Below are 17,388 nucleotides of genomic sequence, written 5' to 3' on the forward strand. Positions count from 1 at the left end.
AGTATTATTCTAACTTTATCAAATAAAAGTTCACCTTACTTTATCCAATAAAATAGAAACATCTTTGATAAAAATTCATATTCTTTGAAACATTCCATCCCTATATGAGCACAATTTCTTTTTCCAATATGTATCTTTCAGAAACTTGGAATGTGTGAAATGAAAATGTATCTGGACAACATAATACTAAATTAAAGATAGAATTTCTTAGAAGTATAAAAACGGAAACTTCTAAAACATTGAGCCTTTCTGAGAAAAGTCACCTGTACCAGATATTATCACAGTAATATTTGTAACAAACAATCCTAGGTGTGGTGCTTTGTAAAAGAGGAATTTATGTTCATGCTCAGGAATTTGTAAGTTGATGGTGGTTTAGCTGGTGTAGACTGGACAAAGCTGGGCTGTCTTATTTTAAGCTGTGAGTTTGTGAGTTTTCTGGACTTGGTTCTAAACAGTGACTTGGACTGCAGTCAGTTCCATCTATCTTTCATCCTTTCAAATCCATGCCTACAGGGGCATACTTTTGTCACAGGAAATGTTATGAGCACAAAAGCACAAAGCTCAATTATGTAGGCACTTTTAAGCCCTTTGCTTCTCATATCTTACCCACTAAAGTTTCATTAGTCAAATCAAGTCATGTTGGCTAGTCCAAAAGCAATAAGTGGGAAGTTTTCACCACCACAGTTGATGGACACTGTTACGTATAATCTATTACAGGATATACTGAAAAATTGGACCAACAATCTATTCTGCAGAGCATTGTTTGACAATTGTTTATGATTTGTCCTTGTCTAGAAATTGTGGGACCTTTAAACCAACCACTAGCAGTATTCAAACAAGTTCTTTCTCTAGTAGCTGGCCTGCATTTGTTCTCTAATACACTGTTCACAAAAAGAACTTGAAATATGAGGAAAATAATTTATGACCTTGAAATTGAGATTTTGCCCTTGTTAAACTCTTACACATAGATTAAACATGGACAGAATTATTATTAGCATTGCCCAACCAATGGTGAATTTCTTCTATTTATGCAAATTCACTTTTCAGTAAGATTCTTTTAGTATACATTTCTGAAAATTTTCTGAAATTCCTTGTATATAATGTAGCTCAATATGTGTGGGATAAAATAGTGAGAAACAGGATATTAATCTTGAAGAAATAAAAATGAGGTGATCACTAAAATTCTAACAGGCTACTATATTATTTTGGCATGGGAAAGGAAAGTATTAAGTGACAGTATGAATTCTGGAGAAGTTTATTATCCGAAATACTCTTATTATCTTTATTATCTGAAGTGACCTTAAAAGTGCAGTTAATATACAAAAAGAATTTAGCTTCAGTGTGACATCTTTTAAGCTAACAGAGTAGCCCGTCACTTCCATATATTGCCTCACACACACTTTTTGTAAGCCTTTTAAATCCTTTCTTAAAACCACAAGTTTATATTCCTCACTCTACTTGACTTTTTATTGTTTTCATTTCTCCTGTGAAGATAGCTAGAGAAACTAAGCTGATAAAAAAAAATAATAACCCTGTTCTTATCAAATATTTACGGGTAACTATGTACTGAAATTTCTTCCCCACCAGTAGAAATCCAGTTCACTAAGAGCTCACCCATTTAAGGCATTTCAAATGGACAGAAAGTTTTTGTTTTTTGTTTTGTTTTTTATAATGAGGCCTTATAACATTTCTAAAAAGAGTGAACTGAATGCTATTCTAATCACCAAAGAATGCATAAACTGGGTTTTAAAGCAAGTCTTCTGCACTGCTTCCCCCTGCTGGATAGAAGGACACACTCAGAAACCGATAGAGCAATACAGCTTTTCATTTGGGGTGGCATGGTACTCAAGTGGCACATCCAGCGTCCTTCTGAATGCATTTACACCGCAATAAACATGCCAGGTGTTTGAGCTTCTTTCCCATGGGCAGAAATACCACAAGTACAGCCAGGCCTTGAAGTGGAAAATAAAAGCATGCCATTTGGAGAGCCACATTGGGAGTAGGATGAGCCTAAATACAGATTAAAAGTAAAAAAGCCAGGATCAGAAAATTCAATAAACAACCTGACTGATTTTTTTTATCATTATAAAGTTGGATTTGGGGCCTAATCCCATAGTTCCTTTCTTAAGACTGCTGGAACCAACTCCTCACCTGCCTGTGATTTAATTGCTGTTTATTCTTTATCTCTTCCCTTTCTTCTCAAGAAAGCTTGTTACCCCTGACTCTATAGGGAATATAGCAAATGGACTCATTTTAAATGCAGCCTTGTCACTTCAGACCTCAACCTATCGTAGAATCTGTGTTAAAAGATCTGTCAGAGCAGAGGGGAGGGGGAGACAATAAAGCTGATAGATTTCTCTTGCTTAAGTCCAAACCCGTTTGTGACAGAAGGGAGAAAATACTGACCTACGTTTTGTTTTTTGACATCTGCCCTGCAGCAACTTAGCCTTGTTAAAGAAACAAGAACTGCAGTGATGGCTGGTATTTTTCTCCTGAAAAATCAAAAACAAAAGTGGTCACCTACTCAGAGAACAAGAATGAAGAAAACTTCAGATAGCCATGTGGTAGCTGGAAACATGCTATTTAGAGCATTGGCTGTAGGTAGCCATAGAATCACCACTGGTCCTTCTATTAATTTATCTCCTGAATTCCCCCATGATACATGGCACCATGCTGGCCTAAAGGAATGCAAGACATACGTTTCCAGTATTCATTCATAACATTCCTTCCCAACATAAGTGTCAGTACTTTCAGTGTTACTTTTTTTTTTTTTAGAAAATGTTTTTGTCATTCAAGTCACTTCTAACTATTTTCACATCTGAGACTCTTCCCTGGCTTATTTTTCCAGAGCTGCTGTGTAGTGAAATGTTTCTTATTGCCTCTCAGTTTCTTATTTTCATTTGGCTGGTAGAATCTCTCTCTGGGAAAGATTCCCCATCTTCTCGCCTCTGGATTCAGAACTGGTTGTGGCTGCAGCTGGTGGTTCAGGGCACTCAAGCAAAAACAAGGCTAGGTGATATGAGCCTGCTTATGGGTCAAAACGTTTCTAAAGGAATCCGCAGAGCAATTCCTCTGCTCCGTGCAGTATTGGCTGTGGTATCGGCTGACTGCATTCACTTGGCACCTGGGCTGAGTTGGAAGGTAAAATCCAGGCTTGACTCTGGGCCCTTGCTCTTCCTCACAAGGCCCTCTCTTGCTGTGAGTCTCTGCTTGGTAGGCTGGCCTGAGCATCTTTTCAGCATGGTGACTGACTGACTCCCCAGGGAGAAAGGAGAAAGCATCTAGTCTCCTGAGGCCTTGGCTCAGAGGTTCATATTTCATTGTTCTAACAAAAATCACTGAATTCATTCAGTTTCAAGAAAAGGAGAGGTAAATTCTGCTTCTAAAAGCACGAAGAATTGTGGCTATATTTATCTTATTATAATGGATGCTGGTGACTTCTGCTTTTGTTTTCTGTAATATAACTATGTTTTCATTTTATCTGTATTATTTTATATAAATTTATCATTTTCCAAAGTTTTCTGAATAAAAAAGTTTGAAAGCCTTGTAGCAATGAATTCTAAAATTATGCTTTTATTTGCCTTTATGTATAATAAAAAAATCCAGTTTTTCTTTTGTTTTTGTTTTTTAATTTTTTATTGTGGAAAGTTACAAAGTTACAAAGTTTTCAGGTTTAAATCTCAGTTATACAATGCTCGAATACCCATCCCTTCACCAGTGCTCATATTCCACCACCAAGAATCCCAGTATAGCTCCACCCCGCCCCCTCACACCCCAAGCCCCCCCACGCCCCTAGCCCCCCCTAAGCCCCCCCCCGCCTGTGTAACTAATAAATTTCACTTTACTTTCACCTTGAAAAAAAAATCCAGTTTTTTTCACATATAAATCTAAATTTCTTTTTAAGACAATAGAAAATTTAAGCCAGATTCTAGTAGACTTAATTCTATCTGCCCAGGTATTTCTATTTTAAGGAGTGATTTTCAAAGCATAAATCTAACCAGTATAAACTGTATAAGTAAAAATATTAGACTATTCTTTATTAGTTAAGAAAAAACTAGCTTTTCATAATATATAAACAATCAAAATAAAGGCTATAGGAAAACAATCAACCAAATTTTCTTACAACATGCATATTGCTTAAATCAAGGGAGAAAAATATATTGCAATAAAAACTTGTATTACGTGTTGGTAAATGTACATGGAGATGTTACTAGGACTGTTCAGTGAATTTTGTTTACTGCATTCAACATTTCAGCAAGCAAACCCTGTGAGGCGGGGTGAGAATAAATGCACCTATTTATGTAGGTAATTTTTCTGTTTCATGCCTCTGATTAATCTCTGTGCTTTGCTTATGGGGAGTCATGCTACATTGGTCACAATTAATTTCAATGCTGTGTATTAGCCACAAAGAGATATTTCATAAAGTGACTCATTTTTTTTATTCATTTGTGGTTTTCTTGAAAGATGAGAATGGTCCAGATGAAAAACAAAGTACTGAAGAAATGGAAGGACAGGACCAAGAAGCAGGTGGGCTCAGATTCCTAAGTTTCATCCAGAGAGGTGAAAAACAGCTTTACTCGGTACTGTTTTCTGAAAACTCTTATCCCCTTTCACCAGGACAGCTTCATACTCGTTCACATCTCCCTCAGGAAGCCCACAACTCTAGTAATTATGAGTGACAATGCTTCCAATTAAAAGGCTACATTCTCCTGGCTCATTCTCCATTCAATTTTTCTTCCATATAATGATGATTTGTTTGCTAATACTTTGTAGGGGGTTAGTAGATATTAAAAGTGCCAAATCAGAGCGTATGGTAGATAAGAATGAACGGATTTACCTAAAGAAAAAAAATGAAATGAAAAACATTTAAAAGAAGCTAATAATTAACTTTCCTTCCTGCTGAATAGAGCATTTCTTACTGTTTTGCATCAGATTTAGAAATATCATGCTTCTGATACATGTTTTGCATGTTGTATGGAGATGGTATGGCAAAATAAGACTGCCTTGCCAAGAGACCTATTTCTATATGAGATCCAAAGGCTCCCTGATATCTCTCTTCAGTGAGGAGAGACAATTGAGACAGTGAGATGTGACAATTGACTGTAGAGCATTCACTGTAGATTATAAATTGAACATCTAAAAATAAAATAACACTTAATACTCAAAAGAGATTGTCATCACCCTCAATTTATTATCTCTTCCTACACATTTATATTCAGGCATACTCTTTTAAAATAGTGATAGGCATAGTATGCTCTTACAGATATAACCACCAGAATAATAGTGCCCACATTCCCTTTAGTTTCTGTGCCATGGCCCTAGTGCTAACTAGCCCCACAGAGGGGCATCTTCAAAATGGTGGGCATCATCCATGTGCCAGTCTCGCCCTAGGCCATATGCTGAGTTTTTGAAAACAACTCATGTTGTAAGATAATTTTTTGTTGAAAAATTCCTATGTTAACCTTGGAACTTTTGCTATAGAAACAAAAGCTTTATAATTAACCTGAAGATGAAATTGAAGAAGGCCAATCAGAGAAAGCACTGAAGCAAAACAGCAAGGACCTTGCATAGCTGCTCCAGGGGTCAGCAGGCTCTGTTTGCTAAAATGTAGTCCTTGCAGTGCAATGAGTTTCTGAAATAGACTGTTGTTCAAGCCAACCAACCCCAGCTTCATTTTCTTGTTGTTGTTTTCTTTGTTTTAGAGCCACACACAGTGGTGCTCAGGGGTTACTACTCATGGCTCTACCCTCAGGGATCACTCCTGACAGGGCTCAGGGAACCATATGTGGTGCCAGCAATCAAATCCCACTCAACTGCATGCACTGATAATGCCCACCCAGATCCCGAACCACCCTCCAGTTTTTAACTCACAAATGATTATGGTCCAGGAGTCTTACATGAAAAACTGTCACTATCTTTTTACTATTTGGTACTGTGACAAATATTGGTTAACTAAATGCTGATACCTAAGGCTATTCTCTGAATGTTGAGGCCACACATATTTTATGCACTCACTGCTCTCTTCCAAGTTGGATTTGTTTACATGGATTTTTCCTCAAGTGTGTATGAAAACACACACACGCGTGTGTACAAGTACATATATGTTTTTTATTTATTCATTCTTTTCATGTTACTAAGTTTTCTGTTAATCTCATATCTTGTTGGATTTGAGATCATCTTACCTGAAAGCAAAGAGGGTTGCAATGTAAGTCCTCTTCTTAATTTCTTAGATTTATAGCATTTTTATCACAATTTGGGTACCTTCTAGATAATGAGGCATCCTAAAAAAAAAACTGAAGTCTTCTATTACAATTCCAATTGAACCTGCTGATTGACATGAAGTCAGATAGAACTATTAATTTGTTATCTTGATTAATGTGAACATATACTGTTATTTCTACTCTGCTCATTTCATATATAGTTTGTTAATAATCCAAATATAGATAAATACAGGATACAATAGATACAAATTTTATCATTAAACCAAATTATCTACTATTATTCTTTCTTCCAGGTCCCCAAAATACTCTTTCAAATCCATAAAACTTCCAACTTCATTTTGAGTTCCATATCACAAAGAACTGGCAAACTATCCATGGCATATTTGATATGCCAAAAACAGTAACAATAGGTCTCATTCCCCTGACCCTGAAAGAGCCTCCAGTCATTGGGGAAGACAAGTAAGGAGAGGCTGCTAAAATCTCAGGGCAAAATGGAATAGGGATGTTACTGGTGCCCACTCAAGTAAATCAATGAACAATGGGATGACAGTGATACATTGATCACAAAGAAAACATTATCCCAAACCAACATGATACAGAAGTTTTGACTTTTGTCATAATCAAGTGAAATTAAAACGATAGTTAATATCCCTCAGTTTTTTAACAAAAACATATCAAGGGTTGTTGTAGGTACTACTCTGGGCCTTGGGGTATAGTAACAAAAATGAACAGAGCATCCCTGCTTTCTTAAAAAGCTTTAAGCAACTTTGTATGTATTCTAGTGGTGGAATCCAAAAATAATTAATATAAGCAAAAATTATAAGATTGTAATAAGTGCCTTACATATAAATTAGGTAATATAGAAGGACTACTGAGAAGATACTTCATTTACTGAATTTGGAGAGAATCCCCTAGAGTCTATCCAAACAAAAACTGGATGGTAAGATGCTAAAAATGGAAAGACCAGATTATGTAAATGATTCAAGGGCAATTTAACATGTGAAGAAAGAAGAATGAGCGGTGGATTAAGACAAACATGATATGAAAAGAGAACATTTTGGCCAGAGCAACAGTACAGTAGGTAGGGTGATTGCCTTGCATAAATTTGACTGAGATTCAATTCCTGACAACCCATAGAGTTACCCAAAACAAACGAAGTGATCCCTGAGCAGAAAGCCAGGAGTGGGCCCTCCCTCAGCAACACCACGTGTGGTCCCCAAACTAAAATGTAAATAAATTAAAAATAAGAGAGATGTCAGGGGACAATATTATGTCTGATGATGTTTTTTTTTTATTTTTTAATTCTTTAATTAGTGAGTCACCATGAGGGTACAGATGTAGATTTACACATTTTCGAGCTTGTTTTTCCCTCATACAATGTTCGCAAACCCACCCCTCCATCAGTGCCCATTCTCCACCACCAATAAACCCGGTATCCCTCCCACCCCCCAATCCCATCTTCCCCCCACCCCACCCTGCCTCTGTGGCAGAGTATTCCCTTTTGATCTCTCTCTCCACTTGGGTGTTGTGGTTTGCAATAGGGGTATTGAGTGGCCATTGTTTTCAGATTCTAGTCTACTTTCAGCACACATCTCCCTTCCCGCGCAAGATCTCCAACCACATTTTACTTGAGGATGTAAATTTTTATTTTATTAACAAATATGAAGAGAATACAATGGAAAGTTTTAAGTAGATATGATTAAATAAGCATTATCTACATTTTAATATACTTGTCCTGTTAGTGAAAATTGGTCAAAATAGTCAGCATGAGACCATTAGAGGGCTGCAGCAAAAAAGCACGGGTGATGATTTTTAGAAATGGGCTAATATGTGTTATATTGCAGAGTTATAAATTGCAAGATGTGCTCATGGAGTAAACATGAGGCACTGGGGAAAGAAGAGGTTAAGTGCTAAGATCACTAAGTAAAGAAATAATGGCACCACTTACTGATATTTTACATAAAAGACTGGTCATAGGCACAATTTTTGTGGAGAATTCTTAGCCATAGTACATATGACAAAACTGAGCCATATGGAATGAAATAAAAGTCACTTAGATACATGAATACAGATTTCTAAGAAGGGATAAAGAGTGAGAAAGATTTGAAAGTCACTAACATATATATATTATTGACAAAAATTGGCACCTTACTTGCTGTAACTTCTATTTTAATAATTCTCCATGTCTTAAACGTACTATTTTAATATAAGTTAACTTTCTCTTGTCCTGGAGGCCAGTCATGAATGAATTGCTTTGGTGCTAATGAAATTGAAAAGGAAGAGAACTTCTGAGGTCAATTGTTGCCATGAGGGATGATAAACCTCTATGGGATGATTTGAAATCTCCCAAATGCCTTTGGAAATTCCTGCAGATGATACCTTTTTCTTGTGCCTCTACATTAACATTATCAGACACACTCCCTGCAGTTTGGCGGGCTGGCACACTAGAAGTGCTTGGCTAAGAAAAAGACCAAAATTTTAAGAACATACAGATAAAATTCCTTGTTAGAAACTTGTTAGGATATGCTTTCTTCCAAAATCCATTACCAAGAAAAATAACGTGCCGTTCTTGTTCTTCTGGAGTGGGGAAGTAACAAAATGCCAAAAAAATAGTAGTGACAAATCGTGTTCATCAAAATAGTTTGTAGCTCATTGGGTTCAGACTTAACTGAAGGTTTCTGTTCATTAATTATAGAGAGGCAACACCACTAACTCTTTCAAAGACCATTTAATGTTGAGAAGGAAGTTCACTCTTCCTATCTGATGCAGTGAAGAAGTGGACACAGTAGGCTGGGAACACAGCTTGGCACATAGTAACTCTAATACAGTGTTTCTTTCTACTTTGTAGATGGTGTCAGCACTGCTACTGAGACCAATCCTGTTTCAGAAGAGGCAGTTGAAGCATGTAAAGATGAAGGTAAGATCACACCCAATCATCTAAAAATTGTAAACTCTTAGCACATGATCATTTGGATTAAATTTGTATCCAAAAATAAGACTGTTACTTCTGTCTACTAATCTTTAAACTTCCGATTTTCAACAGAGTCAAATATCTCCCCCACTGTTTTATTCCATATTTGTCCTTTCCAGAATTTATATATTCACTTAGATTTGTTGCTTCAAAAAGTAAACCATTTACAAAATAAGAGAACATTCATAAAATTTATCTCTAAGGAAGATGAGAAAGAGCTATATTTGCAAAATCAGAATCAGGCAATTTTGCTATTTACAGCTATTCAGGAAAAAGTTCAAAAGAGTGGCACTTGGGAACCACGTATGAGAGAGTTTCATTTTCAAGATATAGCAAATGTTTGAAAAATATTCTTAGAAATATGGGACCCAAATATTTCTACTATAAAATTTTGTCTTGGTTTTAATAGAAAAATTAAGGGCAAAATTGTACAGAAAAAAACTTTGAAGATTATAGGGCTTAAGAAAAAGATCTTTAGATATGAGCTGCTTAAAATAAAATAAAGGGGCGGTCCGGGGAGATAGTACAGTTGGCAGGGTGCTGCTTTGAAAGAAGGAAGGAAGGAAGGAAGGAAGGAAGGAAGGAAGGAAGGAAGGAAGGAAGGAAGGAAGGAAGGGAGGAAGGAAGGAAGGAAGGGAGGAAGGGAGGGAGGGAGGGAGGGAGGGAGGGAGGGAGGGAGGGAGGGAGGGAGGGAGGAAGGGAGGAAGGGAGGAAGGGAGGGAGGAAGGGAGGGAGGGAGGGAGGGAGGAAGGAAGGAAGGAAGGAAGGAAGGAAGGAAGGAAGGAAGGAAGGAAGGAAGGAAGGAAGGAAGGAAGGAAGGAAGGAAGGAAGGAAGGAAGGAAGGAAGGAAGGAAGGAAGGAAGGAAGGAAGGAAGGAAGGAAGGAAGGAAGGAAGGAAGGAAGGAAGGAAGGAAGGAAGGAAGGAAGGAAGGAAGGAAGGAAGGAAGGAAGGAAGGAAGGAAGGAAGGAAGGAAGGAAGGGAGGATCACTCCTTACAGAACTCTGGGATGATATGGTGCCCAGAACAAAACCTGGATTGACTGCATGCCAAGCTATCACCTTACCTGCTATACTATTACCCTTACCTGCTGTATAACGACTCCTGCCACTGTTGCCATTTTTGGTTGTTTGTTTGGAGGGTACACCAGGCGGTGCACAGGACTTACTCGTGGCTCCGTTCTCAGAGTCATTCCTGGCTGCTAGCACTCAAGGGACCACATGGAGTGGCAGAAATGGAACTCAGCTCAACTGTGTGCAAGACAAGCTCACACTATCTCTCTGCCCCCCTTTTAAATCAATCTCTTGGCCTGAGGATTGGTTAAGGACAGAGCAGGTGACCCTCATTAATAAAAACATCAATAATATTTTACCCCTCATTTCAAGACTACCCAGACCTAAGCAATTGTGAGGATGTAAAGATTGGTCAACATTGTGACAGGGAGGTAGCCTCAGGCCTCATCCATAATGGTGTTCTGGCTTGCAGAAGTCCCTCCCATCTCTCTCCTGGGTTGCGAGAGATCCTCGGTTCCAGGAAGTTTCCCCTTTTAATTTTTTTTTCAAAATTTTATTTTACTCACACACCGTGAATTGCAAAATTATTCACAGTTGAGTTTCTGAAATACAAGTCCCATCACTAGTCCCACCAGCAATGTTCCCAGTTTCTATCTCCTACTCCCCACCATCAGTCCCAGTCTGCCATCTTGACAGACACCTTTTAAATTTGGTTATGAAAGATTGGGTCTTGTGATTTCAGTAGCTCTATCATTCCTACTACTGATGCAACTGAATCCCCTTGACCCTTGTGTCCAGGGTTATTTTTTGATGCCAAGAGCAGACCTTTTCAGAGAAGAAAAGTACCTACTAGATTTATGCAAATAAACTCTATTTACATGTAGCATTTAAAAATATACTAAAGGTGTTAGATCATGCCTGTGTAAGGAAGTGAAATCTCACTGAGATAGAGAAGGTGAGGCACCGCCCAGATGCAGAAATGGAGGTTCTAGCCACAGAAGGAGGGAGTCCCTCAGGAAATTAGGAGCTACAGGAGAATCTAAAGGTCCAGATAAGAATGTAAAAGGGCCATCAAGATTTCAAGACTTTTCCTGTGACATTATCCAGATTAACTTATATCTGTTCAGAGAACTCTGGGCCAAGACTATTTGGAGAAATTGTTTGTAACTTCCAAAAGCCACTCTCTGGTTTTTCAATTCTAGAGATGCCTGAGTTCTTCTGAACATGTATGTCTTTCTCTTTTCTCTTTCCTTCCTCTTACATCTCTCTAAAATTTCTTTTAATAAGAACTATTTTGCTTCACCAAAAATAATAATCCTTTGTCACCTTTATTCATATTTCTTGGTAGTAACTTCTGACATATCTTGATTAAAAACCATTTGGAGCACCTTAAATTCAATTATGTCACAATAATTAAAAAGTTTAACTAAGGTCATATAACAGGCCCTGATGACAAATCCTAATTTATCCTAAAGAGAAAAATAAACCCAACCAAATAAGAGTGAAAAAAAGTAGAATTATTTCTAAATCAAACACTTTAAGTTCTAATCTTTAGTTTATGATAATAATTTTAAAGTGTCATGAAATCAAATGCCAAAGTTTAGGAAACAAGAGAGATAATCTAATTTAAGTGCTCCAAGCTGAGATATTTCCTGTTGAGTTGTTTGGTTTGGAGATATCACACCTTCATCTAAGCACACTGTGATGTTTCTTGATGCTTTTAGGATATCACACCATTAATTGCTCATACTATGATCACTTATTTTGGAATACTTTCAGGATGTTTTTATATAAAACTTTTAATGGTGGTAAATCCAGAAAGTTTTGTCCTATAATCAAATATGCAGCTCCCTAATAAAAATTTAAAAATTGCTCATTTTTTATAATTTACTGAAATAGTAATACCTATTAACATTTGAACTGAAAAAAAGAAAAATATTTTGAAATCCACATTAACATTTAATCCAGTTTCAACTTAAAAAGAGCATATGGAATGTAATTTTTTTTAAAAATTCTGTAACAGCATTTACAGAGGACTACTGTTTTTAATTATCAGTCTAAACCTTAGACCAAATGTCTAATGCTTATAGAACTGCCATCTTGACTGATAGATGTATAACTTAGAATGAAAAGAAATTAATTTGCCATTGAAATCCTGCAAGATTGAGGTCAAATTGAAGTTAAAAGGCAATCATATGTGCTGAAAATTCATTTCAAACATTCACCGTTATTAGCTTTCATGCAGAAATATATCTCCTTGGTAACATCTGGGCTATTTATGAGCTCTACAGTTATAAGATCACTTCTAAAAATGCTTATTGTACTTTCCAGTTTAAGTAGCAGAACAATTTTGTTGACCAAGGTCCTGAAGGAGCCCTTGTTCCTTGTTCTCTTAGATTTGTTTTAAAACTTCTATCCTGACCTAGCATCTTCTTGAGTTTAGAATACCCCGCAAATATGATCTGGCCTTTTCTTTTCTTCTTTCCAGTAGAATTTCAAAGAATTTGAAACTTGGCTAGTTACAGCTTTGTCAGTTGTTTGACTTTGTTTGTTATTAATTTGGTTCACACAGTAACCAAAATTAATATTTTTTATGAAGGGAATATTGTAAACAAGCACACAAATACTTAGCTTGGGGGGAGGTGTTTTTTTTCATATTAAAACATCCAAGCAGATATCAAAGAATTTTAAAGGAAGTAACTTTTGGATTGGTTTCTGTGATAATGATTTTGTTCAAATGTTCTAAACATAACTCCGACTAAGTATCAAGAGTGAGTGTGTACTGCCCCATACCCCACAGAGCTCCTTGTAGCAATGCAAGTTATAGTACAAGGAGTTACCAATGGTTTAAGAGCTATATTGTGAGTTACAGGCTAAAAATACATGTTTCTTAACCTTCAAGTCAGCAGTAGTTGACTCAGGAGGCTAGACTGTAAGAGGGAAGAAGACTGATGAATAACTAATTCAGTGGGATGGGTGGACAGGTAACAATATGTCAATAAGGCTAAAGCCAAGATTTATTTGAAATGAAATCCAAGATAAAGTAGGCCAAACAAAATATCTGTAAGTTGGTAGAAGTTTTCAGTTATTTATAAAATAAGGCATGCACATATTTATTGAGGGAGTTCTTCCTCTTCTCGTAAAAATTCTCTAATGATCAATTAAGTGGTGGCTTGCATTTTTAAATCCCTAAAAAACAAAACCAGAGCAGAAATATTAACAATAACAAAATTATTGAGCTGGAGTGATAGCACAGCAAGTAGGTCATTTGCCTTGCATGAGGCCGACCCGGGTTCAATTCCTTCACCCCTTTCCGAGAATCCAGCAAGCTACCAAGAGTATCTCACCCACACAGGCTTATTCATGGTGTATTCAATATGCCAAAAATAGTAACAAGTCTCATAATGGAGACGTTACTGGTGCCCACTTGAGCAAATCGATGAGCAACTGGATGACAGTGACAGTGACAGTGACAACAAAATTAGCAAACTGTTCAGACAATAAGCTAAAGGGGAAAGGAGTAAAATTAGTTTTAGAATTATTAACTACTCTGATTGAAATTCTGCAGAATATGTTGTCATCCCTAATATGTAGTCAATCTCCCTAATCCAAGAAGAACTCTGCTCTAGTGGTTTCAAGATTCATAGCCAAGGCTGTGGCACTTTAATGGGGTGTGTGTGTGGGGGGGGGTGGAGGTTGGATAAGTGCTGTTTAAATATATCCCTATCTGGGGCTGGAGCGATAGCACAGCGGGTAGGGCATTTGCCTTGCACGCAGCCGACCTGGGTTCGATCCCCGGCATCCCATATGGTCCCCCAAGCACTGCCAGGAGTAATTCCTGAGTGCAAAACCAGGAGTAACCCCTGAGCATCGCTGGGTGTGACCCAAAAAGCAAATATATATATATATATATATATATATACATATATATATATATATCCCTATTAGCCTGTCACCTGTCTTATCAGTTCATCAGTACCTCATTTGAATTTGAAAGTCTACTTGACCAGTGCATGTGCTCATTAATACTAAAGCTAAATCACCTAATGTACAGTACATACCTGAACTTGTATTCCTTTGGGATCCTGTATGTTATGGTATTGCTATTTGGTATTTATTAAATGGTTTAAGTAGCATGTTACCTAGCAAAGCATTTCTTTCTTTCTTTTTTGAGTGAAACATTATTTAAACACCATAATACAGATTGTTTCAGGCATCCAATATTCCAACTCAAGATCTACCTCCAGTGTACCTGCCCTTCCTTTCACCAATGTCTCCAGTTTCTTACTCATGCCCCATGCTTTCTCCCCTAGCAGGCACAAAATAATTGACTTTCTATTGCTCATTACAGTATGTATCTGGTAATGGTGTTGCTATTGTCATGGTCTGAAGGTCTACTGAGTTGTTAGGTGCAAGTTGACCCTTCTGTGTTATGGTTTTCATTCATTCTGCTTTGTGGTTTCTACTCAATTTTCCCATCTATTTTTCTGTGCTTGTCCTGTACTGTCAGCTCAGTAAAGTTTGGCAGTGTTGTGCTGCCACATATGTAGCCACACACCTCAGGAACTTTGGAGCTGGGACAACCAGCTGCAGGTTAATCTCTGGTGTCCTTCTGAGATCAGTCATGAATGTGAAGCTGGGTTATTTCTTTGGCAGCAGCAGCAGCCAGATGTGGGTGGTGGAGCACTGGACCTTTGGCAGGGCAGGGGCTCAGTCTGTGCCATCCTGGTAAGGCTCCAGTGTGAGTTTTAAAAGAAAGTTTGTGGAGAATTGTGGGACTGGAGCATCCTGGAGCAACTAGCCTGCTTGGTAGTCAGTTTATTTCTCTCTTCTCCCCAGCGTAATTCGATGTCTCCCCTTATAGCACAATCATAGTCATAGTTTTGGTTCATAGTCCTGGTCATCAGAATTCCATCATCCTAGTCTCTTTGTAGACCTCAAAGTCCTCTGCCTCACTATATCATCACTTTGCCCTACAGCATCAATATATCACTGTATCACTGTCATCCTGTTGTTCATCAATATGCTCAAGTGGGTGCCAATAACATTTCCATTTGGCCCTGCTGTGTGCTAGTGTAGCCTGATGGTGTATTGGGGGCTCTTTCAGGATCAGGGAAATGAGGACTGTTGTTATTACTGTTTTTAGCATATCGAGTATGCCACAGGTAGTTTGCCAGGCTCTGTTGGTGCAGGCAGGATATTCTCAGTAGCTTGCCAGACTCTCCAAGAGAGAGACGGAGGCTTTGGGAGCAGCCTCTGATCACCTTCACAGGTGTTTCCAGTCTACTGGATGTAAGCTTTTGGTCAACTGGTATAGTTATATGTAAATCATGAAGGTTGGGGATACACATAGGTGTGTTGAGCATTGTCACAACAAAGGTAAAACCACTCCTTTAAAGGAAGCTCTAGGAGATTAACTCAAGGACAAAATCTCATCTGACAAATGAAGACCTACTCAAGGGTGGGATTCCATCCAGGGTGTTTTGCTTCAGTCATCTCTCAGCTAGTAATCCATGTAAACAATCATAGTAAATTTACTTCTTATAATATTTCCAGTCATTTTGTATGAACACAGTAAGAGGTACATTAAGCTTAAAGGTTGGCTCTTCCTGGGGTCATCTCACTATATATCCCAGACCACACTCCTCAGGCAAGGTTTGTCTTTCCTAACCTCAACAGGATCCTTATTCAGTTACTTATTTGAGTCATGACAGAGTTTGTCCCATGACCATGCTCTTAACTTTTTATACTTATGTCCCCTTTGGATGCCAGGATAGCTTACAGCTTGCCTTGGGTCCATCCATTCTCTTTCTTGGGACCCTGCTTTGGGAGTGCTAGAAACTAAAGACAACTGAGACCTAAGTCAAGCAAATATGGATGCCCAGAAGTAAATATTATTTTGGAGTCAATTAACTGCCATGTTACAAAGTATAGCATGAACTGTCTTCCTGTGTCTACATAAAAAGGACAATGCTAAACCATGCAAGTGACATAAAGGAAAGAGCAGTATAGGATTATTAGTGCTTGATGGAATTGGGTGTGCCTCAAGGGCACTGTTGTGGAAGTAAGTCAATAAATCTAAGCTCCCTGTGGGAGGAGCATTGACTACCCAGTGCTATCTAACACTCCAGAGATCTGGATTCAGGGGCAGCCAGGTCCACCTGAAATGCTGGCAAAGGATTTCTGAACACTTATTTTTATCTCAGGTCAAAATTACTCTAGAATAGAGGGATAGCTAAAATAAATGTTGGCTTTGTCAAAGAGAACAAAAGAGAAATGTTCTTTCAAAAGAGGAAAAACAGGGGCTGGAGTGATAGCATAGCGGGTAGGGCGTTTGCCTTGCACGCGGCCGACCCGGGTTCAAATCCTAGCATCCCATATGGTCCCCTGAGCACCGCCAGGGGTAATTCCTGAGTGCAGAGCCAGGAGTAACCCCTGTGCATCGCCGGGTGTGACCCAAAAACCAAAAAAAAAAAAAAAAAAAAGAGGAAAAACAAGGAAGTGATTTTCAGAATGTATAAAAGATGAGAATAAATATTTCCAGAATTGATCCTGTTTATTCTGGGCCTATGGCACTGGCTCCAAATGGCTCTGATCTTTGCTTCTATTCCTGATCTAAACTGTGGGACATAGACAAAACATTGCTCCCCGAAAAAACATTTACTCAGACTTCTCCATTTTCATTTTTCTTAGCCCTTTTTCAAGTCTTTGCATTTCCTACCAAGCATCCTTCTTACTTCGCACCAAAGTGGAACACAATTGTCACCTCTTCAGAATTTGCATTGATAGAATGTCTGAATGGAATTGAACATCTCTGAATTATTTTTCTCAGATTTTAAAAATCTTTTAGTAGAGCTCCCTGTGGTGTATTCATATGCCAAAACCAGTAACAATGATGGGTCTCATTCTCCTGACCCTGAAAGAGCTCCAATGTGGCACCGTTGGGAAGGAAGAGTAAAGAGAGGCTTCTAAAATCTCAGGGCTAGGACGAATGGAGATGTTACTGAGACCACTTGAGAAAATCGACAATCAACAGGATGATGATGATGATGATGATGATGATGATGATGATGATGATGATGATGAAAAATCTTAAGTGTGATTATGAAAGATAATGCTCTCTGTACATTCAGTGAGAAAGAAAAAAAACAAGATATTTAGAATGTCACCTCTACTCAACAATTT

General features: G+C 38.0%; 1 protein-coding gene across 3 annotated transcripts in view; it reads left to right on the forward strand.

Moving 5' to 3' along the window:
* Positions 1–17,388, forward strand: part of MACROD2 (mono-ADP ribosylhydrolase 2) — a 2,262,400-nt gene that overhangs the window by 2,112,035 nt on the left and 132,977 nt on the right. For 2 of the 3 annotated variants that reach the window (XM_055132027.1, XM_055132028.1), the window contains exons 12-13: positions 4,465–4,527; positions 9,070–9,138. In XM_055132027.1, coding sequence (XP_054988002.1) covers positions 4,465–4,527; positions 9,070–9,138 — 132 coding nt within the window. The remainder of the gene's footprint in view (positions 1–4,464; positions 4,528–9,069; positions 9,139–17,388) is intronic. The other variant, XM_055132029.1, reaches the window with a different exon arrangement.

This window comes from Sorex araneus, chromosome 3 (assembly GCF_027595985.1).
Source record: "Sorex araneus isolate mSorAra2 chromosome 3, mSorAra2.pri, whole genome shotgun sequence".
In the NCBI taxonomy this organism is placed as follows: Eukaryota; Metazoa; Chordata; class Mammalia; order Eulipotyphla; family Soricidae; genus Sorex; species Sorex araneus.